This window comes from Oryza glaberrima, chromosome 2, assembly GCF_000147395.1.
Source record: "Oryza glaberrima chromosome 2, OglaRS2, whole genome shotgun sequence".
NCBI lineage: Eukaryota > Viridiplantae > Streptophyta > Magnoliopsida > Poales > Poaceae > Oryza > Oryza glaberrima.
This window is the reverse complement of record NC_068327.1, coordinates 10,780,696-10,805,214: the sequence shown is the minus strand read 5'-3', so window position 1 is coordinate 10,805,214 and position 24,519 is coordinate 10,780,696. Positions and strand designations below refer to the sequence as shown.

Genomic DNA, 24,519 nt, shown 5'->3' with positions numbered 1-24,519 from the left:
AGTATTATTCATGTTTTATCATCTAATAAAATAAAAAATAATAATAATAACAAAATTTTAAATAAGACGAACGGTCAAATGTTGGACATGAATAGTGCAAAACTATACTTATTTTGGGACATAAGGAGTACTATATTGCTGCACTTAGTTTGTACTCCGTATCAATCGGCCCAGCCGTACTGTTACACACTACTTTGGCCCATCCTAGCTCCCACTCCTAATCGCACTCCACAAGCCACCAGAAGATACGGGCGATGGGCGATAGCGCTGGCACGGTGAATTAGTGATGCTAGGAGAAAGTTCACCCCAGATAGACCGGCTGGATAGAGAAGGCGGTAGTTCGACATCTGCAGTGACAGATTAACGTCAGCGGCTGTCTCGGGCCACTAGGGTACGTAGGACGAAAGCACCAGTGACTGGCGGTAAGTGAGCACCCGTCATCGATGATCCTCATCAGTGATAGGGTTTAGTTGAGGCCCGGCATCGATGTTCTGCGTTGGACCACAAGGGTTATTGAGTGTTATCGTAAAGCCTAATCTCTAACAGGTGTTTTTGATATGTCATTGAAAGCCTCTATGACGGATTGCCGGGCTCGTTACAAATGGGCTGTTGACGATACCAAGGTTCTTTAGTAGTGCAAAAACATAACTATGAAGGCATCTGTGGCACTTTTTGCGTTTTGTGGAATGCTAGGTTGAAGTTGAAGGCACTTGTTGAGTCATCATCCTTCGGAACAGGTGTAACGACAGTTCTTAGGTCCTATTTTTTCCTGCTAATTGTTAAATATGTGATCTGAATTTTAGGCCCATATATTCGGATTAGTTTCCTAGTAGGATTTCATGTATTATCCTATTAGGTGTTCTTCTACTATCTTTTATATACACTCTTGTAACCCGTACGGGAAAGGGTGACATTCCCATTGTTATTCCTCTACGTTTGTAATCAACTCCTCTATAGTGATCATTGCCGGTCGGCGTCCGTTGTTTTTTCCCGCAAGGGTTTTCCACGTAACATCCGTGTCTTCGTTGTGCATCTATTTTACAACACTAATTGACAAGATTATTAGTATGTTGCTGATTATTTATTAATCTAAATCTATGAAAAATATGTTTTTCTCTAAACTAACACATTTTGAATTGTGGCTTAGATTTCATGTTGTAAGTAATTTGTTAAGTTTATTTATCATAATATTTGATTTATATCTATACTTATGCAGATAATCCACTATAAAAATTGGTAAATAGTTTGTTCCAATCCGGCTAATAATATGCAATTTAAGATGGCATGAATTGTTTGGCTTGTTCTCTTGTCAGCCGCAGTTGACTTTAAAATTTTAAAACTTAGTTTTAGAATTGATTACTTTGCGGTTTTTTCAACATTATCTTTTAATGCATCATTGAAGAACATACATGTAAAAGTTTCGTCATTATTGGTTGCTTAGATCATTTTTCTGTGGCATATCAACTCTAGATCAAATAATCAGAGAAGATATAGTAGGGATATATAGTCAAAGTGCAACAAATTAAATGCAAAGCTATCCAGTAAAATGTGAAAAGAATGGCAAATGTGGTCCGAATTAAAGTAAGTCTTTGCTAATAAAAGGTAACTGAAACCACAATTCACTCTACTTAAATTGTCAAACTAATTACACTAGACTCTGGTGGTGTAGATCAGCCAACTGTGCTTGGTCACTCTCTCTTTCCGTAGGAGACTGGCCCTCCTCATAGAAGGTTTGTGTTAAGATGTAGCAGGATCTTGCAAGGGCGTGTTTGGTTGCCCGGATTGCACTGGCTCACACCTAGCCAGCAGATTTATATTTGTTTAGTTGCCTGCACTTATCTCAGAGCCAGGTCCGATAGATGAAAAAGGCCCGCAGAGCCAGGCTGAGGGGAAACGGTCGAAGAAGGTCGATTCGACCGTTTCCCCTCAGCCTGGCTCGCCTCATGCCGCGAGGCTGCACCCACGCGTGCATCGCTTGCACCAAACATGCCCTTTCTAAGTTTCTGTCTTTCTGTGATCTTTCTCAGTATTTTATAGTTCAAATGATCTTAGCAGAACTGAGGCCACCTCTACACTTGAATTGAGCAGAATTTATAAGAGTACATGAACAGATTTTTCTACACTTGTTCTTTTTTCTTGCTGTTAGGGTGGGAAAGATGGCCAATGATGATATATGCTGCTGTTTGTGATGCATGTGAATAAATTTTTGCTCTACACTTGTTCTCATTTTCTTGCGGTTTCTTTTTTCCTACATTTGGTCTTATTTTCCTTTTCCTTATACCTTTTCTTTTGCTACATTTGATAGATACTGGTAAGAACAGATACCAATGATAGTAGCTAATTCACATTCTTCATATATCTGAGGCCATTGTTCTGCATTTATTTACCTGCTGGAAATGAGGCTCAATGATGTCAAATTTCTGCACATATTTGCTACATTTTCGAGTTATTGATGTCAGGCAAATACTATCTTGTTCCTTGTTCATCTTTTGATATCAACAGATGTACTCATTTTTTTTGGGTAACCACACTTGATTTTGACATGATCAAGTTTTTATATGAAACCGATACACTCTGCACTTGCTCTTTTGGTAAAGATAATACTACTATTAAGTGTTGATGCTCTTGCGACCTGATCTCTGCAACTCAGATCCTGTACTGTTTCAAAGGTACAGGTTATCCTGTTTACTTTTACTATGTTTCAGGAAAATGTGATAATGGAAAAACTTGTGAGATCAAGTGTAGATATACTAAGGTTGATGAGTTTGAAGCAATCTGTACAGAAGCTTGCAAGCAGAACATAGCTGACACAGATGGTTTAGTTTTGTATGCGGTTTCAAATTTGTTTATCAAATTGGTTACTTGTTGTAAAAAGGAAAAAGTACAAATTGCTCCCCCCTGAACTATCGAGGTCGACCGAATTACACCCCCAAACTCGAAAACTAGACATTCTACACCCTTAACTATTGAAACCGGACAAATAACCCCCTAACTCAATCCGGAATGGTTTTAGATCCACGTGGCAGTCCAGTCAGCATTTTTTTTAAAAAAAAAATCAATGAGCCCCACATGTTAGTTCTCCACCCCTCTATCTCTCTATACTCTATCCCAATCTCTCCCTCCCTCTCTCTTCTCGCCAGTATGGCGGCGCCGCGCGAGGACGGGAGCATACAGAGCTTGCTCGGGCGCTGCCGGCGGCGGAGGGCGGCGGGCGGCCGGCAGTGGGAGGCGGAGTTCGCCCGGGCAACCGTTGGTGGAGGCGGAGGCGGAAGGTGCTCTCTGACCTCCTCCTCATCGACCGACGACGCGGCCGGGTGGGGCGGCGACGCCAATTCCTCTCCTCGGACGTCCATGCCCAGACCACGCCACCACGCTCCTACTCGTCGTCGTCGTACCGAAAAGGCGACGGAGTTGTGCCGGCGCACAGCGGCCGATCGATATGTTGTCTATACTTGAATGCTTTGGAGGCGGCGCGGCGGCGCGCCGCCGTTGACGACGACGCGAGGCGCGCGGGTGGAGGCGTTCCCGTACGTTCCCCTGCACCGCGCCAGCGCTCACCATGTCGGCTTAGAGGCGGTCGGCGATGACCTGGTTGGCGGCGTCGGAGGTGTGGTAGGCATCCCAGAATACGAACGCCGTGCGGTCGTCGCAGAGCTGCGCCGTCGGCAGGCACAGCCCGCCCACCGTCGTGTCCACGTCACAACACGACGTGTGCGATGTTGGATTAAGTCTTGTGCTCAGCATTTTATTTTACGTTAGCTTGCATGTGAGTCACGGTGGTGAGGTCAAGTCAGTACATGGCAAAGTGCAAGAAGTTCTTCAGTCCTGATCAAAAGCAAGGATGTGATTTCCTGCCGCGAGAGAATAGGAGTGGAGTCTTGCATGCATGGCATCTAAACGTTGTGCATGCTGCGAGAAGTGGCGTAAGACTCGCTTGCCGTGGCTGTTAGTTAAGCATGTGATTAGTTTACTTGCATGGTACTCCCTCCGTATCTATTTAGATTCATTAACATCAATATGAATGTGAGAAATGCTAAAATGACTTATATTGTGAAACGAAGGGGAGTAACTAACTTGAACCCGTACTTCTGCGGGTGCTCGATGAGCTCCATGACGATGGAGTAGCAGTCGGCGAGGAACATGCTCGCGTCAGGGAGCTTCGTGTTGAGCCGCTCGAGGAGGTTCTTGGCGGCGGTGTTGAACTGTACCGCGTACGCGTTCACGTCGTCCAGGCACCCGCCCTCGGTGGCGGTGACAGCGACCGAGGACGCCGTGGAGCAGGGCGTCGGCGGCGGTGACGCAGGAGCAAGCGTGTGTGGCCGGCGGCCGCCTCCGTCTAAGCCGCCCGCCACCCTCCGCAGCTCTGCTTGCTCCCGCCCTTGCACGGCCGCCGCCATGTTGGTAAGAAGAGAGAGAGAGGGACGATTGGGATAGCGTAGAGAGAGATAGAGGGGTAGAAAACTGATAGGTGGGGCCCACTATTTTTTTTGAAAAAAAATGCTGATTGGATTGCCACGTGGACCCAAAACCACTCCGGATTGAGTCGGGGGGTTATTTGTCCGGTTTCAATAATTGAGGGTGTAGAATGTCTGGTTTTCGAGTTCGGGGGTGTAATTCGGTCTATCTCGATAGTTCAATGGGGTAATTCGTACTTTTTCCTTATAAAAAACTTGCCATGAGCACGCATATTTGTATGTTTGTTTTGAATTGTCAAATGTACCAGTGTCGTCAATAAAATTATGTACATGATTTTTGCTAGAATAATCACTCTTGCGTGTTCATCCAGGCCATTTCGTTACATTTGTTAAAAAAAATGATCATCAGTGCTGCTCATTGGTTTTAAAAAATGACAACATCAGTAAAACATACATGCACAGTACATCGATTCTCTAAGACAAAAATGAGTTTAGGAATATTAGTAGGTGGGCACACACCCAGAATAACATAATTTAATCTATAACCTCTACGACGGATTAAACTTATCACACATAAATAGATTAGGGACTTAGAAAAATCTCGTTTCACAAACTTTATGGGGTAACCTCACCACCCACAAGAATGTATTCACACACAATATGTATCTATCCAACCAAACAACATCTCCTGCATGCTACCATTCCATCCGCCCCTTGCTGCAACCAACCAAACAACATCTCATCATATCCAGGTTCATCTCATCCAAACAACCAAACGTTTGCATGTGTATCCCCTAAACTAGGCTAAACTTAGCCTGGATGAGGGAGATGAGCCAGGCTAGAGGGATATGAGCAACCAAACACACCCAAAGGAGATAGAAGTAGACAAGAACAACCTCTAACCCTGGTTCACAATCTGAACAGGGGTAAAAATAATGTGTATCACTCGTGGCAGCAGTTAGCTCGTCCCAAGCTTGTAGCAGGCACTTGCGGTATCACCATCCTTATCCTAACGAGCTACTCCAGGTTGGCTCGGCTCAGCTAGCTCGTTAATCAGCTCACAAGCTTGTTTAGCTAGAAGAGAAATAAGAGCAAATGCGACAGAGGGGGAGAAGGCGAGCTCACTGGGGGCGAAGGATGAAGAGGCCAAAAGCTCAAAGCCGCAGTGTTCAACAGATTGGAAAGAAAAACAAATCAATGTTCAACGGATTGGAATTAAAACCAACAAATCCCCAAATCATCATCACAGGAAGGCTACTGATTGATTACTTCGAGCAAATGCAATTAAGTGACCGGATTAAACCGATATTGCAACAAAAACCAAAGGAACATTTTAGATCAGAAAATACCCAAATGATGAATCGACAAAACATGCAAGAGATGGTTATCTCGGAAGAAAGGATGCATAGATGTTGGTTGCACGACAGTACTCTGGCTGGGCAGGTGGTTGTCGGGGGCCTGGAACTTGGTGTTGTCGGAGGTGAGGACCAGTCACTACTACAGAAAGCGTTTTTGCATACGGGCGGAATCAATCTTCACATGCGGTTGGCCGGCCCGCATACGCGAAATGGTCTGCAAAGATCACCATTTACGCATGAGGCTGTCCCAGCATCTTCGCATGCGGTCACTTAAGACGGCCACATGCGAAAATAGATCTTCGCATGCGGTCCATCTAAGAAGCCGCATGCGAAGATATATTTTCCCATGCGGTCGACCTAACAAGACCGCATGCGAAGATCTATTTTCGCATACGGGCGTCTTAAGTAGACCGCATGCGAAATTTAATTTCCGAATAGCTCAAATAATATTTATTCTAGCCTTTTGGTGAGATGTGTCTCGTAATTAATATTAAATTATTGAGGGATTTATTATCGTATTTCGGAATAGTAAGCATACGAGATAAGACAAGTGCCGCAGTAACAAACATGTAATACATAACCATTAATTCAATCGTAATTTACATACAGAATATATAATACAAGTGCCACAGTTTTTTCATTATATGTATAAGTAGTGTACATGTCATTGCATATGTTCTTTCTCCCACTCTCTGAGAGGTTTAAATTTGTCGTCCATTGCGAGTTCACTCTGGTTGTTGTAGAAGAGACCTCTTGTGTTGCAGACATTGCGACGGATGAATCGGCAGAGGTCAGCGGCCACGTTCAAGATAGTAGTGTCGTTGAATCGTTGTGCAATATATGGGATTTCGGGGATCTGCGCACAGAAAGGAAAATAAAATGGTACTTAGTGAGAAGTGTGTGCGAGATGGGTTTCTTTGTAGAGAAGAGTTCGATGACTTACTCGGTTACTGGTTGTTTTGTACCTCCCATTTACTCTGAGCATCACGCACACGTAATAACCGCACTCTGAGCGGCGTCGGACTACCATCTGCACAGAATAGGTAACTCTGTACACCATTAGGTTCATGTCACATCATAGTTAGGATATAATACATGGCTAACGATTTTCAGCACTTACGGCCTGTTCCATAGGTATGTAGTCCGGATCATCATCGCGAGGGGCGACTTGTGTTATTTCCATTGGAAACGGGTCACTTGGTGTGCGCCACGTTTCTTCACTAGAAGCGTCTAGCTGCTTGTTGCTACCGGATTTTTTAGGAGCGTTACCTTCTTGAGGCGCTATTGGTGCGTTCGATGGAACCTTATCGTTCGACATCTTCCAACTTGACGTAAAAAAATTTGACATAAGTCCCAATTTTACGTAAGTCCCAATTTAACTTAATTTCACATAAGTCTCAATTTGACATAAATCCCAATTTAACATAAGTCCCAATTATACATAAATCTCAATTTAACATAGGTCCCAATTTAACTTAATTTCACATAAGTCTCAATTTAACTTAATTTCACATAAGTCCCAATTTAACATAATTCTCAATTTAACATAAGTCCCAATTTAACATAAGTCCCAATTTAACTAGAGGTCCCAATTATACATAAATCTCAATTTAACATAAGTCCCAATTTGACATAAATCCCAATTTAACAGAAGTCTCAATCTAACATCGCATACAATTTAACATAGGTTGAAATTTAACATCAGTCCCAATTAAACATAAATCTCCATTTAACATAGGTCCCAATTTAACATAAGTCCCAATTTGACATAAATCCCAATTTAACATAAGTCTCAATTTAAACATAAGTCACAATTTAACATAGGTCCCAATTTAACATAAGTCCCAATTTAAACATAAATCTCCATTTAACATAAGTCCCAATTTAACAATCCACAATTAAACATTCTCAAAATTAAACAATCCACAATTGCACATATCACAATCCACGATCCACAATTAAACAATCCACAATCCACAATTGCACATTTCATATTTCTTTTTTTTAAAGTAAATGTTACCGGGGGACTTTGGACCGGAGGAGGTATTGTTGGCGGTGGCGGGAAGGACTTGGCGGCGACGACGCGTGAGGGGGGAGAGGTGCTGGCTGCGGCGACGGCGACGGGCGAGGGGGGCGACTTCGGGGAGGAGACGGCGGTGGCGGGGACGACTTGGCGGCGGCGAGGGGGGAGAGGTCCATGCGGCGGCGACGGCGACGGCGAGGGGGTAGAGGTCCTGGCGGCGGCGACGGCGACGGCGAGGGGCGGGGCGACTTCGGGGAGGAGCCGGCGGTGGCGGGGACGACTTGGCGGCGGCGACGACTTGGTGGCGGCAACGGCGATGGCGAGGGGGTCGAGAGGTCCTAGCGGAGGCGACGGCGACGGCGACGGCGAGGGGGGCGACTTCGGGGAGGAGCCGGCGGTGGCGGGGACGACTTGGCGGCGGTGACGGCGACGGCGACGGCGACTTAGAAAATTTTGGCAGCCTGGCGGCTAGGGTTTCGCGGGCGCCGGGACTTAGAAAATTTTGGCTCCCCGCGCTCCCTATATATAGGCGCAGATCATCGCATGCGGGCGGCTTAAGAGCCCGCATGGAAAAATGATCTTTCCATGCGGGCGACTTAAGCCGGCCGCATGTGAAAAAGATATTTCCGTGCGGGCCGTTAAGCCAGCCGCATGCGAAAAAGATATTTCCGTACGGGCCGTTAAGCCAGCCGCATGCGAAAAAGATATTACCGTGCGGGCCGTAAAGCCGGCCCCGCATGCGAAAAAGATATTTCCATCCGGCTGGCTTAAGTCGCCCACATGGAAAGATCTTTTTACCAAAAAAACTCATATTTTTTCTTTCCTCTAAATAAATTGTACATATATATTTTTTCCCAATATTTCGGTACAACAAAAATTCCAAATATTTTTGGCACTAAGAAAACTCATGAAAATTGCTCAAAACTCGTAACCAAATGTTACATGCTAATGATTATAACATAAGGGGGACTTAAATTCATGCACGTACATTTGGAACACAATGAGAACTAAAGGTTACAGAATAACTATGACTTAATAACCTTGGCAACACCATCTGCTCGAACATACGACATATTTGCTTCATCAATTGTTCTCTCAACCTTCTTAATTCGCATAGGAAGATCAGTAAACAATGGTACATCGTCGAACTGGTTGTAATCATTGGGGTCTTCGATGTTGTCGATGCCGACGACTATTGCTTTCCGGATATGACAATAGTTTTTCTTTCATCTGAAGGGTCCTTCACATAAAACACTTGAGCCACATGCTCTGCTAAAACCCATGGATCATCCTTGTGGCCTGTTTTACAGTGATCGACTATCGTTAGCCCGTAGTGATCAACGGAAACCCCTGTTGTGTCTTTAACCCATTCACAACGGAGCACAAGGATCTGGATGTTCAGGCCATAGTCCAGTTCCCATATTTCCTGAATGGTCCCATAATACGACCTCTTTTCTCCACTCGTGTCAATCGCTTCGACACGGATCCCACTGTTTTGTACGGTGCTTTTCATGTCCTCCGTAGTCGTACTCAAGGTAAATCCATTGATGTCGTAACCTTGCCATGAATTGACAATACTTGAAGGCTCACATGCCAGTCTTTGTAAAGTAAGTTCCTCCACAGAATCACCAACTGGCAGGTTTAGATCTTTGAACCACAGAGGAAAGCGACGCTTGTGCTCTCTTGATACCCAATCATTGGACCGCCCTGGGAAGCAGGCTTTGATTTCTTCTAGGTGTCGCTCAATGAATGGCTCAACGATAGCGAGCTGTTGAAGAACGCTGTTGTGTGCCGCGGACACCTTTTTGTAATCATTATCGAAGAACTGCTTCCTACCAACAGTACCCCTTCCAGACAATCTCCCTTCATGTCGATGAACAGGAATGCCAATGGCATTAGCATCCTTTATGTAGTCCATACAACACTCGACTGCCTCTTCAGTTGTGTATCCCTCTATCATTGATCCTTCCGGGTGAGCGCGATTGCATACATATCCTTTGAGGATCGACATGTAACGCTCATAGGCCCACATCTAATGTAAGTATAAGGGACCAAGTTCAATAATCTGAGGGACGATGTGAACGATCAAATGCTCCTTCATATCTAAAAATGATGATGGGAAATACATCTCAAGCTGGCATACAGTCTCGACAGCAAATGTCTGAAGCGGACCTAATTCCAGAGGATCAAATACCTTCTGCGAAATTCGATTGAAAAAGTAGCACAACTTTGTTATAACCACCTTTGTATGGACTGGTTTGACTGCCCTTATAGCAATTGGTAGGAATACCGTTAGCTACCTATGACAGTCATGCGCATTGTATCCCGAAATGGTCAAATCCTTCATTGATACTAGCTTCCTGATGTTCGATGCGAAACCAGTAGGCACTCTAACCCCTCGTAAACATTTACAGAAGGCTTTTTTCTCTTCAAGTGTCAACGAGTAACAAGCAGGAGGAATCTCGGTCTTCCCATTTGGCAGCACTACTGGGTGAAGGTCATGCCGTATGGCCAAATCTACAAGGTCGTTACGTGCCTTCAATCCATCCTTCATTTTACTCGGGATGTCCAGCAATGTGCCAATGGTGCTATCAAACACGTTCTTCTCGAGGTGCATAACATCAATTGCATGTCGAATCTCTAGGTCCTTCCAGTAATCTAAGTATTTGAAGAAAATTGAGTGCTTCTTGAAAGGCGACGCAATACCATTGTCACCATCAGCTTTCTTCCTCTTTACTGTCTTCTTCTTTCCCTTTCCATATACAACCTTAATCTTCTTTGTTATCTCATACACGTATGTACCACCTCTTGTTTTTGGGGCAGTGTCATTCTCCACTGTATTATCGAACAATCTAGCCATCTTACGGTACCTATGTCTTTGTGGTAGGAACCGTCGATGCCGCATGTACACTGTCTTCAAAGACAACGTCAGGTATTTGTACGAAGTTTTCTCCAGACATATCAGACATCCAGTCTTCCCTTTAATCTGCCCAGATAATGAAAAGTTTGCAGGTAGGTCATTGATGAATATGATCGCACGTAGATTGAAGTGCTCCCGCTTAAACTCATCCCATAGTCGTAACCCCTCTTTCCAAAGCTCCTCCATGTCCTCCATCAAAGGCTCAAGGAAAACATCTATGTCGATTCCAGGTTGGTTTGGACCTTGTATGAGGACAGTGAGAAGAATGTACTTTCGTTTCTGACATATCCATGTTGGAAGATTATACATTGTGAGAAGGACTGGCCATGTGCTGTGCGAGCTGCTTAAGTCACCAAACGGGTTCATTCCATCAGTGCTCAACGCAAACCTTACATTCCTGGGATCCTTAGCAAATTCTGGGTGTTTTGCATCAAATGTCTTCCACTAGCGAGCGTCGGCGGGATGTCGAATCATACCATATATCTTCCGGCTCTCTTGATGCCATCTCATCAACTCAGCATCAGTCGGGTTTGAGTACAGACGCTTCAGGCGGTCCTTAATTGGTAGGTACCACATCACCATTGAGGGAATCTTTCCGCGCTTACCCTTATCAGAATCTGGATCGGTACACTCTGAATCTACGGGCACATTCCCCGTTTTATACCGACTTGTGCCACACGTTGGGCAACATTCCAAGTCCGCATATTCTTTACGGTATAATATGCAGTGATTCTTACAAGCATGAATCTTTTCTACACCAAGAGATAAAGGACATATGAGTTTCTTCGCTTGATATGTGTTTGATGGTACAAAGTTAGGCTTAGGAAGCAACACACGCAACAAACTCATCAGATCATTAAAACTTGTGTCCGACCATCCATGTTTAGCCTTCAATCTCAGAAGTTCAAGCACTGAACGCAAGACTGTGAAATCCGTATCACATCCCTTCGTTTCATCGTCAAGAAGATCCTTCGATGCCTTCTCTAATGCCTGCCAATTCTCCAATCCTCGTGACCTGCCCGCTAGCACCTCTGGTTCAACATGGCATAGCATATCCTCTAAATCAAAACCACCATCGAAATCATCACTATCGGTGGAAACATCGACATCCATTCTTTCACGGGACATGTCTTCGATTATAAAATTCTCTGCCTCATTCATCTCGAAACTTAACTCTTCATCGTCATCTTCCGGATTGGCGAATTCTCCGTGATAGGTCCAAACCTTGTAGTTGGCGGTGAATCCGTACTCTATTATGTGATCCAATATTTCACCAGGATCTACCAACAATTTCTGATTCTTGCAATGACGGCACGGACAAAAGATCTTTGTCATATTCTCCCTCAAAGCATGCGCCTTAGCCTGATCAATAAATTTAGATGCTTCCTTAATAAATATCGGCTGCGTTCTCCGCATCTCATACATTCATGACGACCGATCCATCTAATTATATAAAGGCAAAAAAGTTACAGATAAAAAAATAGACCGCAGGTATTTCATACAAAAGTTTAAATGCATTTGTCTCCCAAAAAAAATTACAACAATACATGCAACTAGTATGTACGAAGTGATTACATGCAAAATTTGCCCATCAAAACATATATTTTGAAGCTAGATTTTGCAAAAACTAGTTAGAACAAACCTTGTCAAAATATTAAAAAAACTCCACTTTCCACCAACGAAATATAACAAAAAATGGAGCCAAATGAAGGAGGAGAGAGAGTTCTTCACCTTTCGTATAGAGTTCAAGCAAAAATTTCGAGTTGAAAACCTCCCCCCTAATTGGTGCTTGCTTTAGGAGAGAGAGAGCTTCGTTTTCAAATGGTCAAGCTCGGGCCTGGAGGAGCATATATGGCCGATCATCGCATGCGGTCCCTTAAGCCAGCCGCATGCGAAGATCCATTATCGCATGCGGCTGCTTAGGACAGCCGCATGCGATAATGTGCCTATTTTCGCATGCAGCCGTCTTAAGGAGCCGCATGCCCTAATACATGCGGCTCCTTAAGACGGCCGCATGCGAAAATAGACCTATTATCGCATGCGACTGTCAGCCGCATGCGATAATGGATCTTCGCATGCGGCTCATCGATCCGCCCCCGAGGGCCGGTTTTTGCAGGCGCCGCCACAAGCGGCCCGCATGGAACCTACTGACCCCTCGTACAGAAAAATGATTTTTGTAGTAGTGAGTGGCTAGAGCTGACAGAGGCAAGGCCACGAGGGCTAGTGGCTGGGGCCAACTGAGGTAAAGGGTTAGCGATGGTGGGAGGCCAACAAAGATAAGGGGGTGACGCTAGTTGAGGGCTTGGTGCCGCTACGGCCTACAAGCAGTCAACAACCCAACCTAGTTGACGGCGCGAGAGCAAGAGCAAAGAGGATCGGAGATTCAAGTGAGAGAGTGTGCTAGATAGAGGGATCTAGGTGATTCAAGTGAGAGAGTGTGCTAGATAGAGGGATCTAGGTGTCTGTATGTTCTTCTCTCCTTATAAGGTTTTTATCTTTTTTTTCCCTAATGGGTTAGGCGTCTGGGCCATAAGGTGATATTTTTATAGGGTCATATTAACACATCACTGTTAGGCAGTTGGATACTTAGACTGTTGTGTTTGACTCATTTAGCTGAAACTGTTTTAGCTCGTCAATAAATCAATACGGGCTAAGTCGAGCGAATTAACCAGCCACGAGTTGTTTTTTTTTTCTTTTCTTTTTTTTTTTACGAATCGGGCACATTAGTAGATTCCTCCAAATTCCAGGGTGTGTTTCGCAATTCAGAACCCAACAAGATGACAAAGAAAGTGATGAGGCGAGGTGAGAACACCTCGCTCGCGGTCTCGTCACCTCTCCCCTATCCACCCAGGCCCCCCCCCCCCCCCCCCCCCACCCACCTGTGTACGCCTCCGCTTAAACCCTAGCAAACGCCCGCCGCCGCCGCCAATGGCGATGCCGGCCGCCCCTTCCTGCCAGGCGCCGCCCACCGGCCTCCCCCTGCTCACCCCGCCTCCTGCCGCCCGCACCCTCTCCTTCGCCCGTCGCCTCCGCTCCCATGGCGCCGCCACAGCCGCAGCCTCCCCCGCCGCCTCCAAAGGTAAGTTGTTGGACTTCACCTGAGCGGGAATCTTTGCAATTAGAGCTCAAAAGTAGATCCACCGTTACTTCCAGTTGGATAGCTTGTGGTGGGCAAACGATTGGAGCTCGTACCATTAAGATTTTTGGCATTTCTGAATCTGTCGTGAGTTCGGTGTTTCTCATATAGTTTTCGGTTCTTTTCCATTTTGAATTTCAAATTAATAGTGCTGTGTAAATAGTAATGATGAGTGAGGACGAAGGTTTAGCGTAAGTATGTTGGTTGCTGGTATGATGTTTGACTTCTACTGAGGATTTGAGTCCTTTGATGAGAATCAATCTGCTCTGAAACTAGATCAACTAGACCATTAACCAATTCTCTAACCAAAACTTACTTTGTGATCCTCTAATGGTCTGCTAGCCTATTCTTGTTTTCCTTCAACATCTATAAGTTTTAAGGTTTTAGTGCCGTGTTATCTTCTTCTTCTTCTTCTTCTTCTTCTGTAGTACTCATGTAGGTGCAAAGTTTTACTGATAAGTTCAATAGTCTTGAAAATTAACAGCATCAATAGTTCATGCATATGCCCTATATGATTGTTTCCTGTGACCATACTGTATATTCTGGAATTCTATCTGTGGTTGCTCTAGTTTTTGTGTGTTAGAATTCAGGAGCTACCTTTTACCACTTGAAACGAAGTCTTTATCCTGCTGGCATTTGATCCCTTCAAGATTTACCATGTGCCCAATGAAACAATCAAATCTCAGCATTAGTCTCTCTTGTGTCAACCTATTAGGCATGCACGAATCACTGCATGGTGCCACAGTGTAACCATCTGTAATGGCTCTATTCTTGTATCTGATGGTCTCCATGGATTTTTTGTATATGGGGCATCTATCTAATTTTGAAGGTTTTACCCAATGTGTTTATTTTCTGATCACAGGTCACCTGTTTCTTAGTCAACGCCAACCACGATGCTCTAATCTAGAAGCAGTTGGTGATGTGACAGCAGTTCCTGAGGATTATACAGAAAACATGCCCTCAAGCAGTGGATCTACAAATGTTGCTACGAGTATTTCATCACATGAAGATAATCTGGCAGGAAGGGTTGCCAAGACAAACCAGACGTCTAAAGAAAACCAAAAAATGATTAAAATATCTGACAAGTTAATTGGTGTATTTATGGTCGATAAGCCTACACCAACAGATTGGAGAAAGTTATTGTCTTTTAGCAGGGAATGGGATAACATAAGGCCACATTTTTTCAAACGCTGTCAGGAAAGAGCAGATGCAGAATCAAACCCTGAGATGAAGCACAATCTTCTCAGGCTTGCTAGAAAACTGAAAGAGGTGATTCACTTTAGTGGTTTCCAGGAAGCCTATCTATGCTTTATTTCAACTATTAAATTTAGCCTTTATTCATAACAGTTTTTTTCCTCGCTCACTTTTCAGATAGATGAAGATGTACAAAGGCATAATGAACTACTTGAAGTAGTAAAATCTACACCATCTGATGAAATTGGTTCTGTTATTGCTAAGCGCCGTAAAGATTTCACGGTGGAATTTTTCAACCACCTTTATTATGTTGCAGAGTCTTATCATGATGACCCTGAAAAACAAAGAGGTGAGACATACACAAGAACGTCTATTTGCAACATTTGGCCTTTTATTGTAACATATGTTGGTACTCTGCATAGCTTTCCTTGTATTAAGCCCCTAGTAACTTCCCATATGAATCACATGTCGAGGAATATAGATACACTACACCACCAACAACAGCTATTTTCTAGTTTTCTCAGTCCTTACTGAATGTATATCATGCTATTGTACAATATGTAGCATGGGTCTAATTGCTTGTATAGTTGGAACATAATTTTTTCCCTTTATTTTCAGCCCAAAGTATTTTGGGAGCTCATCATTTTCCTTTTTGACTGGTTTGCTCGCAGAATTGGCACAACTTGGAAATGATTGTGTAGATGCTCTGCAAGCTCATGATGACACATCTGGGAGTCTTGAAGCTCTGAGTGCTGCTGAATTAAAGTTGAAAGATATACTGAATTCACCTTCCGTGGATGCTGCATGCAGAAAGATAGATGACTTAGCTGAGAAAAAGGAATTGGATTCTGCATTAGTCTTAATGCTTTCAAAAGCTTGGTCAGCTGCAAAGGGTACTGACATAACAAAATCTGAGGTAAAACAGAAAAGCATTCAAGTACCATTTGGAACATAGAGTAGCTATGCCATATATGTACCTAATTTACAAATTCATCAGTTTGAGTGCTCACTGGAATGCAATACATTGTGCAGGCTAAAGATATAATGTTTCATCTATACATGGCTGCAGTAGCCAATCTCCAGAGACAAATGCCAAAGGATATCAGAATACTAAAGCATCTTATAATGATTGAGGATCCAGAAGAACGCTTGAGTGCATTGAATGACGCATTTACTCCTGGGCCTGAACTTCAGGGGGATAATGTTGATACATTATACACGTAAGTGTTCAATATATTGAAATCCCTTTCATAATAGATTCTGTGGCTGTTCTTCCTTTCTCTTGTCAAGTCTTGGTGACATAGTTAGTGGATTGCAGGAGTCCAGAGGTATTACACACTTGGGCAAGTGCTATTGTTGATGCATATTATAACAGCAGAGAAGGCACTCTCCTTAGGCAAGCAAGGGACTTGATGAACCCTAAAATCATCAAAAGAGTTGAGGAGATACTTAAATTAATCAAGGATAAATACCTCTGACTCTTCAAGAAAATGGGGGTTTCACATTCATACTTTCCTAGTGATTAGGCAGTATAATTGAAGAAATTGGATGGCCTTGCATACTCTGCTTTCTGCGCAGCATCCTGCTCATCGTTCAAATCGGATTCTCCATTGCTGCTTGAAATGGACAATGGTTATACTTGACTGATTAAATGCAGATTGATGTAGCTTTGTATGGTGTAAAAGTGATTGTAGCATGTGATATATCAATGCAATTTTCAGTTAGAAGTCTTGCCTTCCTTTCTTTTTGCACTTATATGCTTACTGGTTAACAGGGTTGTAACTCTCTGATAAATATAGATTTTTTTTTCCCTCTAAAGTTGTATGTATGTCTCCAAGATCCTTGTGATGAGTTAGTTAATGATTCAACTCGAATAATTGTACAGATCCTTCTGATCTACCACATATTTACTTAATGGTATGGAAAGGTATGTTATAATTGCAGCTGGATGATATGAACCTAGCTGGTGGGTAATGCGCACTATTATGTCAACTATTTAGCACAGTCCACAAGATTAGGATGGGGGTATATCTAATTCCTGCTTCAGCTGGTGAGTTTGTATATTCATTCAATTAACTTGTAACGTTAAGGTTTGTTATAATTGCAGCTGGATGATATGAACCTAGCTGGTGGGTAATGCGCACTATTATGTCAACTATTTAGCACAGTCCACAAGATTAGGATGGGGGTATACCTAATTCCAGCTTCAGCTGGTGAGTTTGTATATTCATTCGATTAACTTGTTATGTTCTGTTCATTCTATCAAACATTTTTGCACGCTTGAATGGATTAAAAGATGCTAGTATTGAATTGGGTATTAGTCATGTGTCCAAGTAGTGGATAATTGATAAGTTATCTTTTGTAGACAAAATTTCACATCATTCATTGCCAAGCCATGTTTTCCTCTGATGTTAAGTCATGTTTCCTATTACCACTTGACTTTTTGTAATGAGGCTGATACTTGAGACAAAAGCTTCTGCATATGTTTACTTGCCAAGATAAACAACTTTGAGTCTGATATCCATGGAAGGTTCACTGCAAGTAAACTGATGTATGTATTTTTATTTTCTTCAACTTGCAGGTAAACTCTAATGATTTTCACTTGAGAGTATGCTTATTCGGTTTGACCCCAGAACTATATTATCTGTGACAGAAATGTTAAATTTCCTTTCCTGGGTTTTCCTTTTCAAATGAGCCATAAGACACATTTTTCTTTTGTCAGGTAACAATCTGTTGACAAATTAAGTTTTTTTTTTATCATACTATACAGTAGTATACTGTAAACACCCTTGAGATTGGTCAGGAATTGTGAAAATATTGAACTTGAAAATCGTGATATTTCTTGGCCTTCTTTTTATAGAATAATGCTGGAGTCAATTGCTACGGCGTTACAAAAAGACATCCATTTGGCATTTGCATTACCCCTGCCGGAACAAGCACACCAAGAGATGTTACATATGCAATTTATGGACTTCAATTACAGCCCCATCTCTGAGTATGATAAATGGGCGTATACCTGGGGAAATGATAGATATTCTTCACAGAAAGTTTACGCAAGGAACTTCATGTTTACACAACAGATTCCACACTTACAATGGATCTGGAAGGCCAAGTGTACAATGAAGATAAAAAGCGTTTGTTTGGCCACTCCTAGTTGACAGGCTGAACACCAAAGACATGCTTGATAGGAAGAACTGTGCACCTGAAGAAAGTAATTTGACATGTGTGCTTTGTGACCAACAATACAGGGAAACATTCCTACACTTATTTTTTGATTGCCCATTCAGTAGGCAATGCTGGAGCTTGATCTCAATACACTGGAATACCTCTTGATCTGGGTGAGATGCTAAAGGAGGCCAGAGAAGTAGCAATACGGCTTGCTTCGCAGAGTGGCATATTTGAAAACAAAGGAATTGCAAAAATTTTAAGAACAAAACACCTTTGGTCCAAAATTGGAGGACTCTTTACAAGAATGACCAACTCCTCTCCGTTCGCCTGAATCCTATAAAGAGAGACTTTTTGTTTGGACTAATGACTTGTAATTTTCCCTCTGTACTTTGGTTCTACCCTCTGAATAAAATCCACGCTACTGGGGCCTCCCTTGCAGTACTTGAGTCAAAAAATAGGCTGGAGTACCAGTTTGGTAGGGCTGGTGCTGCGAAGTCAAGGATTCGTTCGTACAAATCAAAGTAGCAGCCTCAGATCAGACCCCATTTTTTCTTTCTTTCGACGGTAAAACACGTCACCGCAGTGATATGCTACTGGCGCTATACAATCGATGGCGATGGTGCTGAACTCGATCGGTCATTTGGTCAGAATCTGAACAGAAACTGTATCAAGTGACGGATTGGTTCGCTGTCATGGCAGACAGCTGGGATAACTATTCTGTGAGTTGTTCTTTTGTTTTTTACTCCCATTTTCTTGCCCAATGGTAGCGGCAATGGGACTGGTAGCACAGTAAAATCATGATTCATGATCTTATCCCGCAGAGGGAGATCATACATGGCTAACGAGGAGAGATTGATAGTCCACCTTCGTTAATTAACACGGTAATCTTTTTTTCTTTTGAAGATAACATGGAAATCTTAACTCGTAAATGTGCGCCTGCTTTTTATCTTTGGTGCATCCGGTAAGGGGTGCAGGTGTGCTTCCGCAAAACTGAAACTTTTTTGAGTGTGTTTGGATAATGGGAAATGAGGGATGGGATTGGGATTGGGAAATGAATGAAGGGTTAAGATTAAATAGAAGAGGGAGAATGAATGGTTATGATTTAAATATGTCTTTTGGTGGGTAGGAAATCATTTCCCTATCCCATTAGCCAAATAGGGCAAAATTTACGTTTTCTTTAGTTGATTACTTGTTTTTATAGAACTAGTTGTTTCTGTAGCTCATCTTAAAACTTTCTGTTGGATAGAAAAGTTTTTACTGATTAGGAAGAAAAGAAAAATGAAGCTATGGTCCAGTAGATTTTTTAGTGGGATTGGGAACCCTGATAGCCGTTGATTGGTTGTAATCTAATGGTTTCCAACACAAGGTACCTAAAAACGTGGGCCACGTATCAAGATTAGATGAAAGGCTAGATAAGTAAATTTGTATCGGTTAATTACATGAAAAAGACAAGGTTTTAATTGATCGTTGCAGTACATATTATTGGGATCCACTTAATATTATTCGGAGTTGCTTTTAGCTAGAGGACAGTCAGACCTTGATTACATCGAATGTGCTTGTATTTTTGGATCTGATGGCCATCATCAAATGAGATTTTCTAAATACCTTAACATGATGGAATTTATTCAATTAGCAGCGAGCAATTATGATAGTTGAGATTGATTGTTTTTACTTAAAACCGACTGTTAAATTATTTTCTATTTCTAAATTACCCTTTAAGAGATTCCCAAGCACCTTAAGAAGTATCTCGTATAATTCCCGAGCACCGTAAGCTGAAAAAACTTATAGTTCTTTATAACAGTAAAAAAAATATTCCTTTTAATTTTGTTTGCGCAAAAGACAACTTTTTCTCATGATTATGTTGAGTCATTGCATCGGTTCAATAAAAAACTTTATAGTCTTCAATAGAAAGTTTTCTGGAAAAAAATTTATGTTCAACTATTTTAGTACCCAAAAGGTTTTTCTATCACAGGTTAAATTTTCTTTTACTCTTTATGTGAAAATTAAAAGTTTTGCAACTCACTGTATTTTGGTAAATACTGCCATCCAGGGTAAAACCCTTCTTTTTCAGAATCGTAAGCGTAAAAATAAGAGGAAAACTCCTTTGTTCTGTCAGAAATGTATAGCCAAAAAAAAAGATCAAAACGTTTCTTGATACCTCATTCCATTTTCTTGGTATATTACCAAGAAGCCGGCTTGCTGCCAACCGTTGGCCTCGTCAGCTGATGTCTTCTCCATGCGTCTCTGACGTTGTGTTCGTCCGTAATGCTGCATACTTCCTTCAGATAATTAAATTGTTAAGTTTTTCCCCTTCTATCAACTACTCCTTCCGTCCTAGAATATAAGAATTTTTAGGGTTAAACATGGATATTAAGAAAATAGGTAGAATTAAATAGGAGAAGGTTGTAATTGGTTAAGAAGTGGAGGTTTTTTTTTTATGTGAGAAAATTGAGTGGTGGAGGATTGTGATTAGTTGAGAAAGAGAATGCTGGTGACGGAATTATTATTATTATTATGTCTACGAGTATCATCTAGCCGCATCATGCGTCACCTTTGGATTCAGACATCCAGTCCATCTATAAACAAACCATTTGATGTGTACAAGATGACGTTTGACACTTTTTTTTACATCAAGCACAAACTCGTAGACATCTTAACCTAATCGGCGTCACTTGACATTAACATAAAGAATCCTCGAGCATATGGCTCATTAGTTAATTCGTATACCATATAGGCCAAGAGCCCAAGACACAATTGTAAACTATATTAGAATAGCCTTGGTTAATTTAATCTCAACATTTTTAACTCTTCAGAAACAGTGACAGATCGATGATGAAATGAACAATAAAACATTACATTGATGTTGCAAGGAGCCTGTAAGGTCAACTCTTGTTACGACAGATTGATGTGCAGATGAATTATATATATGCACATATAGTAGCATCTTCCTCCTCTTCTTCTACCCTCTGTCCATTGTATCTGCAATTCTGCATTAAGCTTGAAAGACAGTAGGTACAGACTGTCTCTGTAGCTACTAGAGAGTCATCCTCCTGTTGAACTTCAGTACTGAAAACAAGATCTGAATTTGTATTTGTTTCCCAGGTTAGATTCTTCTGTGTTTCTAAGCTGTTTTGTTTTACCTGATTTTGCTTTTGCATGTGGCTTCACTATTTCTTGTGTTGATGCCAGCAATGCCTTTCTCCATTTTGTTTTAGGTTCCATCTATCACTTTATGCAGTGAAAGTTTGTAACTACAGGATATTAAGGGCGTGGTTTGTATAAAATGGGCTGTGTATCATCAAAGCAGTTCAACAGAGCTCCACAACATGAGGATCCTGCTATTCTGGCCAAAGAGACTACATGTAGGATTTGATTCACTGGATACACCATGGAAAAATATTTACAGGTTCTCTTTTGGAAAACCCTGAATAATAATAATTGTAATTTATTGCTATTCTTCTTGCAGTTTCAGTGAGTGAAGTGGAGGCCCTCTTTGAGCTGTTCAAGAAGATAAGCCATTCCATATTCAGAGATGGTCTCATTCACAAGGTACTTGCTTAAAAAATCTGCTCAAACTTGTGAGATTGACCATGTAGCTCTGAAATTCTGATGAAAAATATGTCAATTGCAAACGGCCCTTTCCATGTACAGGAGGAGTTCCAGCTAGCTCTCTTCAGGAACAGCAACAAGAAGAACCTTTTCGCCAATCGGGTCAGTAGCAGTGATACCCAGTCCATTTCATCAGTGGATTTTATTTCAACATATAGACCATGATGTATCAGTGCAAAAAGGCATTATCTGAAGAAGCACAGTTCTACATATGTTTGGCTGAATTGTAGAACCTGTTCTTATGTGAAAATGCTGACAGTGTTTCACCACAAGTGCAGATATTTGATCTCTTTGATCTGAAGCGCAACGGTGTTATCGATTTCGGGGAGTTCGTTCGATCCCTCAGCATTTTTCACCCGGAAACGCCTTTGGGAGACAAGATTGCCTGTAAGGAGTTCCAGCTCTTTCTCATTATATATGGTCAATTTAACTATCTTGATTTTGTTTTCTTTAATAACTACCTTCTGTTTATGCCATTTTGGTATTTGACAGTATTCTTTTTTGTAGTTGCATTTAGGTTGTATGACCTGAGAGGAACTGGATGCATTGAACGTGAAGAGGTATGCATTTTAGAAATTAGAATTACTTATCATCTTTTTAGTTCCATAAATCAAACATGTTACCCATATACTGTGTGGAAATGACTCAACATATAGTAATTTCCATGCATTAATAGTCTACAGAACTGATGGTGACGGTACACATCTATACCATCAAAGAAACATAAATGGTGTGTTTCCAAATATTTGTTGGATCCAGTTGATATTTGATTTAAATAAATCCTTACATATCCATAAGAAGCCTCAATTCAAACTGGCTGAGTGTGAAAAACTGGAAATTTGTATGTGTACCGTTGGAAAATAATATGCATACCGTCTTACCATTTTAACTGGCAGTCCTGGAGTTACTGAAACTATTTTTCTTTCTTATGAATCAAGCAGTTGCACGAAATGGTGCTTGCTCTTCTGAATGAATCAGATCTATTCCTATCTGAAGAAGCTGTAGAAAAAATCGTGGATCAGGCAAAGTGCATTCAGATTAAATACTACCTTCAGTTTTTCTATTTCCCAGGCATTTTTTAGCAGATTTCAGTTCATTTCTTTCACAAAGTTGCCACTGCTTTCATGAATAAATCATATCATTAACCTTTATGCTAACTTGAGCTTTTACAGACGTTCAAGCAAGCAGACTTAAACGATGACGGGAAGATCGACCCCGATGAATGGAAAACGTTTGCGAGTAAAAACCCGGCTTTGCTGAAGAACATGACTCTTCCATACCTAAAGTAAGTCTGTCTACAAGTTTCAGGTTTCACTCCAATTACGTTTTACTGTTTTACATCACTTTATCACTAAATATAGGGGTTGTTCAGTTTGTTACCATTTTCAACCGTATCAAACTTAGCATTGTCAAATTTTGGCAAGGTAGCAGTCTAAGTACATCCCAAATACTCCACCATACCTTACCATGCCAAATTTTGGTGATTTTCTAGAAACCTCTCGACGTAACACTATACAAGAATATTTAGCATAGTAACAAACCAAACAACACCCACACACTTCTACCCTACGAAACTTGGCCAAATTTTGGTATTGCCAAAATTTGGAAGGGTTAATTTTGGCATCAAAGTGAACAAAACCCATAAATTTTGTAATTCTGATGTGCCATGATCAATTCTGATGCCTAAATTGTTCACTTTCTGTTCAGGGACATAACCATGGTATTCCCCAGCTTTATTCTGAACTCTGAAGTTTGTGAGGAAGAGTTGTAACATCCATGGTACCCTCTGTGCTCCATTTATATTTCTCACAAAGGGGCATGACTACATGAGGAAACCATGGGAACAGAGCTAGATGAATCACAATCATCAGACATGGGCACACAGAATGCAGCAATAGTGAAGACCTCAGCACTGAAGAACAGTATGTAGGCTAAGGATAAAATAGTTCACCTGTACATGACTGATCTTCAGGTCTCGATGACATCTCTGATGGATTGCAGAAGTTGAGATGCGTTGCACACTTGGACAGAGCTGTAGACTTCTCCTGGAATTTCCAGTTGCTAGAAGCTCCCTAAAACAGTCCAGATTTTCATTCAGATTCTGAGAAGTTACAGTTGTAGAATCCAGAAATGGAACTAGAAGCCAGAAGCTGAATTTCCCAAATTCTCCAGATTCTCACTAGCTGCTTCTCAAAATTTTAAGCTCCCCAAACATGGTAGAATACCATCGTGGTGCGTCGCAATCTTGAGACAGTGGTCATACACATGCGCATTTGTTGTGCATGGATGGAAATTTTGTAGTAGGATTTGTGCAAACTTATTCCGAACTGATCTTGTGACGATTTTTAAGCTATGTTTAATGTTACATTTTCTTCATTTAGCAATGCTGTGTTACAGTTACATAATAAGTAATGTCCAAATGCATATTAAATGTAGAAGTTGAAACTATTTCCATTATTATGAAATGTTCTATTCCACCGTTGCTAGAACGGTGACAATAGGTGACATATTATATTCCACTTGTTGAATCTTTATGTGGTTAAAAAATGATTATAGCATTGGATCGGAAGCTGGTTGGCCAGAGATAGCACTCAACCCAATAGGGTTTAATTCTAGACTAGCGCTATAGAAACACGTGTCATTATTTCGAGGAGCAAAATAATTTTTTTTTTTAAAAAAAGAGAAAAACCGTACTC

At 41.7% G+C, this 24,519-nt stretch overlaps 4 protein-coding genes across 5 annotated transcripts; 2 read left to right on the top strand and 2 right to left on the bottom strand.

The window, feature by feature from the left end:
- Positions 1-3,567: 3,567 nt before the first annotated feature.
- On the bottom strand, positions 3,568-4,397 carry LOC127762483 (GDSL esterase/lipase At5g37690-like). The gene is made up of 2 exons (XM_052287007.1): positions 4,075-4,397; positions 3,568-3,730 (listed from the first exon to the last, which is right to left on the bottom strand). The coding sequence occupies exons 1-2, from the start codon at positions 4,395-4,397 to the stop codon at positions 3,568-3,570; spliced, it is 486 nt and encodes a 161-aa protein (XP_052142967.1).
- Positions 4,398-8,988: 4,591 nt separating this feature from the next.
- LOC127762482 (uncharacterized) lies at positions 8,989-12,132 on the bottom strand. Its single transcript, XM_052287006.1, has 4 exons — positions 11,193-12,132; positions 10,192-10,958; positions 9,940-9,993; positions 8,989-9,828 (listed from the first exon to the last, which is right to left on the bottom strand). The coding sequence occupies exons 1-4, from the start codon at positions 12,130-12,132 to the stop codon at positions 8,989-8,991; spliced, it is 2,601 nt and encodes an 866-aa protein (XP_052142966.1).
- A 1,462-nt stretch (positions 12,133-13,594) lies between these two features.
- LOC127764689 (uncharacterized protein At4g37920) lies at positions 13,595-16,773 on the top strand. The gene is made up of 6 exons (XM_052289601.1): positions 13,595-13,795; positions 14,715-15,121; positions 15,224-15,395; positions 15,718-15,962; positions 16,079-16,266; positions 16,365-16,773. Exons 1-6 carry the CDS (start codon positions 13,645-13,647, stop codon positions 16,522-16,524), a joined length of 1,323 nt encoding a protein of 440 aa, XP_052145561.1. The 5' UTR covers positions 13,595-13,644; the 3' UTR covers positions 16,525-16,773.
- Positions 16,774-21,185: 4,412 nt separating this feature from the next.
- Positions 21,186-24,167, top strand: LOC127761371 (calcineurin B-like protein 8). 2 transcript variants are annotated; one of them, XM_052285652.1, is made up of 9 exons: positions 21,186-21,316; positions 21,472-21,576; positions 21,681-21,763; positions 21,866-21,925; positions 22,102-22,210; positions 22,331-22,383; positions 22,765-22,845; positions 22,996-23,108; positions 23,531-24,167. In XM_052285652.1, exons 2-9 carry the CDS (start codon positions 21,498-21,500, stop codon positions 23,592-23,594), a joined length of 642 nt encoding a protein of 213 aa, XP_052141612.1. In that variant the 5' UTR covers positions 21,186-21,316; positions 21,472-21,497; the 3' UTR covers positions 23,595-24,167. The 2 variants fall into 2 exon arrangements, with proteins under 2 accessions (XP_052141612.1, XP_052141611.1); XM_052285651.1 differs by having other exon boundaries at positions 21,430-21,576.
- The last annotated feature ends 352 nt before the right edge of the window (positions 24,168-24,519 follow it).

Coding starts and splice junctions, on each gene's coding strand:
- LOC127762482 (XM_052287006.1), bottom strand. CDS start 12,132: ATGCGGAGAACGCAGCCGATATTTATTAAGGAAGCATCTAAATTTATT. Junction 10,959..11,192: donor AGAGAGCCGGAAGATATATG/GTATGATTCGAC, acceptor TCCTCATACAAG/GTCCAAACCAACCTGGAATC. Junction 9,829..9,939: donor AGACATTTGCTGTCGAGACT/GTATGCCAGCTT, acceptor TACTTACATTAG/ATGTGGGCCTATGAGCGTTA.
- LOC127761371 (XM_052285652.1), top strand. CDS start 21,498: ATGGGCTGTGTATCATCAAAGCAGTTCAACAGAGCTCCACAACATGAG. Junction 22,384..22,764: donor GATGCATTGAACGTGAAGAG/GTATGCATTTTA, acceptor TGAATCAAGCAG/TTGCACGAAATGGTGCTTGC. Junction 23,109..23,530: donor ATGACTCTTCCATACCTAAA/GTAAGTCTGTCT, acceptor CTTTCTGTTCAG/GGACATAACCATGGTATTCC.
- LOC127762483 (XM_052287007.1), bottom strand. CDS start 4,397: ATGGCGGCGGCCGTGCAAGGGCGGGAGCAAGCAGAGCTGCGGAGGGTG. Junction 3,731..4,074: donor CCGCAGAAGTACGGGTTCAA/GTTAGTTACTCC, acceptor GCTGAGCACAAG/ACTTAATCCAACATCGCACA.
- LOC127764689 (XM_052289601.1), top strand. CDS start 13,645: ATGGCGATGCCGGCCGCCCCTTCCTGCCAGGCGCCGCCCACCGGCCTC. Junction 15,963..16,078: donor CTGACATAACAAAATCTGAG/GTAAAACAGAAA, acceptor TACATTGTGCAG/GCTAAAGATATAATGTTTCA. Junction 16,267..16,364: donor AATGTTGATACATTATACAC/GTAAGTGTTCAA, acceptor AGTGGATTGCAG/GAGTCCAGAGGTATTACACA.